Source organism: Mus caroli, chromosome 2 (genome assembly GCF_900094665.2).
Source record: "Mus caroli chromosome 2, CAROLI_EIJ_v1.1, whole genome shotgun sequence".
NCBI lineage: Eukaryota > Metazoa > Chordata > Mammalia > Rodentia > Muridae > Mus > Mus caroli.
Window position 1 is genome coordinate 166389821 of NC_034571.1, and position 3514 is coordinate 166393334.

The 3514-nt window shown below is 51.6% G+C and overlaps 1 protein-coding gene across 1 annotated transcript in view; it reads left to right on the top strand.

Annotated features, from left to right (window-relative positions):
* The first annotated feature begins 231 nt into the window (after nucleotides 1-231).
* Nelfcd (negative elongation factor complex member C/D) overlaps nucleotides 232-3514 on the top strand; it is an 11915-nt gene continuing 8632 nt past the window's right edge. Inside the window, exon 1 of the mRNA XM_021183685.1 lies at nucleotides 232-384. Within this exon, the coding sequence (XP_021039344.1) occupies nucleotides 298-384 (87 nt within the window). The 5' untranslated portion in view covers nucleotides 232-297. The remainder of the gene's footprint in view (nucleotides 385-3514) is intronic.

Consider the following 3514-nt stretch of genomic DNA (forward strand, 5'->3'; position numbering starts at 1 on the left):
TTTTTATAGCAACTGGAAGCATGCTTGCACTTCCGAGTGAGACCCTGTCTTAAAAAGGAGAAAAGGTAACTTGGAAGTGTTCTGGGCAGACATAAAGCTGTGACTCAAGCCATCTTGCTCTTGAGAGATCCTACAAGGTGTTTCCCCGCCCAGCAGGCCAAAGTGTAGGTCACGCCTCCGCTGTAACCACGCCCCTCACCAACTCCGCCTCTCTAGCCTTGCCTGAGGCCCAGAACCGCGCACGCGCTCTTCCATTTGTTGTGTCCTGCGCACGCGCAGTGAGGAGACGCGGCAGATATGGCGGGTCCGGCGCCGGGTACAATTATGGGAGAAGACTACTTCGGGAATGCCTCAGAGTGGGGCGAAGAGGCGGACAGCGGCCAGGTGAGAGGGCAGTAGGCGTTCCGCCAGGAAGCCGGGTCTGTGCCCTGTCCTCACGGCTCCTGCTCCGGCCAGACCCGGGTACGGGGGCCCGTGACCCTTGACTCCCTGACCTCCGACCCCGGACCCTAGCCAAGCAGGTCCAGGAACTGCACTCAGGGCTTCGGGCCGGTCCTGCCCCGTTAGGGACCTCAGTTTTCCATGCACTCCGATTCCCAGTGACACCTGGGGCTGATCTCTGCGAAGCAGAAGCCATGGTGCCTCCATGGTGCCCGAGGGGGCAGGACAGACTCTAAAGGGAGAAGTGGACCAAAGTGATACAGTGAACAAACTAACGCCAAACTCCAGCAGCATCCTGGGGTTGGGAAAACACTCTCTGGTGCTGGACAAACCAAACTTTTTTTTCATTTTTGGGTGATTTCATTCATCCTTAGAGTACAGGACAGGAAAGATCTCGTAGCCCCGACTGTCCAAGATTTGGGTGAGAGATGGGGAACGGGCACCATTCAGTGTCCCCCAAAACACCAGGGTTAGGAAATCAGAAGTCCATCCAGCTATATGACTGACTTAAGCCTCCCATATTCTTCTGGACAGTGTGTAGGGACCCTGGAATTTGGCTTTTCTACAGGAAGAGAGACGAGCTTTGAATGAATATGGGATGCAGTGAGGTAGACCAGTGGAGTGGTCAGTGGTGCAGTGAGGGTGATGGAGGAAAGATGAGGGGTTTCTGGAACCGAGTGAGGGAAGCCCTCCGTGGTTGGTTGGTTGGTTGCTGGACCAGGAGCTGTCAGTCATCAGTTGCAGCTTCCAGGGGTCCTTTAGAGCTAGCTGCTGACCAGTAGGACGTAAGACCCTGGGCATCTGTTTGTATGCTAGAGCATGCTACATCACTTGGGAACTCAGAGATGGATATATAGAGTTGGATTTAGCTAGTTTGGATGTTGGGCTAAGTGCTTTTGTGTGATATCGCAAGGTAGGCGCTAGAGCAGCAGTTCTCAACCTGTGGGCCGTAACCCTGTGGAGGTCATATCAGATATCTTGCACATTCACATTATGATTCCTAACAGTAGCAGATGACAGTTATGAAGTAACAACAAAAGTAATTTTACGGGTGGAGTTCACCACGGCATGAGGAACTGTGTAGAAGGGCTGCAGCATTAGGAAGGCTGAGAACCACTGCTCTAGAGTTTGAATTGAGTGTTATTCATAAGTAAAATAAGGCAAAAAGACTCAGCCACCTGCCCAGGGCACAAGGAAGGAAGGAAGGAAGACTCGGAGTGGTGTCCTTTGTGTCTGTTGCCACTTAAGTGACTCAGTAACTGAGGTGGTCCAGATGCAGTAAGAGTGGGCATGGCTTAGCGAGTACTGTGCTTGCCACACGAGCACTAGGTCCTGAGTTCAGAAACTGTCATCCACATAAAAAGCTCTTGTCTGTAACCCAGCACCGGGGGATCCCTGGAGCTCCCTGGCCAGCCAGCTGAACCGTCCGTGTTACTGAGAGACCTTCAAAAAGGGGTGTGGAGAGTGACTGGAGAAGACACCCAGCCTTGATCTCTAACATCTACACACAGACAATGTACACACAGGAACATCTCAGGAGACCACACAGACACAAGAAAGTACTCTGGGGATTAGCTTGGTGGTTGTCGTCCATGTTCCGTGTCTGTTGAGGGTTAGGCGTGCCAGGCCCTGGCCTAGAGTCCACTGAATTTCAGTCTTTTTTAATTTGGTTTTTCGAGACAGGGTTTCTCTGTATAGCCCTGGCTGTCCTGGAACTCATTTTGTAGACCAGGCTGGTCTCGAACTCAGAAATCCGCCTGCCTCTGCCTCCCAAGTGCTGGGATTAAAGACATGCGTCACCATGCCCGGCACTGAATTTCAGCCTTAATGACTCTGGTTTGACCTGTTGACCCTAATGTATTCTCTCCAATGAGAGGGATGAGCTAGTGGGGTGTCAAACCTGTGACTTAGGTGTCTTGAATGTGGTTCAGCACATCTGTAGGTGGGAATGTGACAGTGTGAAAATACTGCACACCCCTGCGCTTGCACACTTGCTTCATCTCTATTCTCTGACTGTACTTGAAGGGGTAAAAGTCCAGAGGGCTGGAGGATGGAGACTTGACTGGGTCCATCTTCCCTGGTTTGGGGACAGGACGAGGTGTAGAGAGCCTACAGTGCTGTTGAGTCCGGATGGTGGGAGCTCAAAGCAGTTGACTTATAGACACTTAGATGAGTTGGCCACAGGATGTACACGGGAATGAAGGTAGCTGAGACTGCACAGGTAAGCAGGACAGAGTTATATCAGAGGTTGGGATTCTTTTCCCCGCCGAGGGAAACAGGAAACTAAGCAGCTAGGTCAGATTTGTGACTTAACGAGGGTAGCATCGACATGAAAGGTGATTTCGTGGGGTGACAGGTTGAGGCAGGCGTGTGGAGGTGTTACTGCGGGAAGCATACAAGAAGTTAAGGAAGGGGAAGAAGTACCAACCTGGACCCTTGAATGGGAGATGGGAGTGCGGGGGGTGGGGCTTGCTGGCAGGCAGTGGGAGGGAAGGGAGAGGAGGAGAAACTGAGGACACATCCAAGGTTTCTGGGTGGCACGTGGCTGACTAGAGGAGTCATTTATTGAAGTCTCATTGTCCGGGCTGATCTGTTTCCAGGCAAAGACAGGATCAGTTTAACTTCAGAGTTCAGAGTCCTGTTGGGATGTGGAGTGGGAAAAACAGTGTTGCATGCTTCAATCTGAAGTGGTCAAGACAGGTCCAGCCGGGTGAAGCTGTAGACACGAGAGAGGCTTCAAGGCCTGGTGTGTCGGAGAAATATTGTCAGGGTAGAAGCCTGGCAATGCTGACATCATTTGAGTGGCTCTCAGGTTGAAGTGCAACCTTCTGCAGGCACCCTTTACAGATGTGGTCCAAGAGAATACACCCCAGCCATCAGAATGAAGTCGGTGGACCCTGTCTGCTCCTAGCACATTGCTGTCAGAGCGTCTAGACCACTGGGACAAAGTTCTTGTAAAGAGCCACATTGTATGTGTCTTAGGTGGTGTGGGGCTGTTTCATAACTACTTCACAACCAGATTAGGAGAAGTAGTCACGGATAATAACGCACAAGAGTGGCTATAATCGTGTTT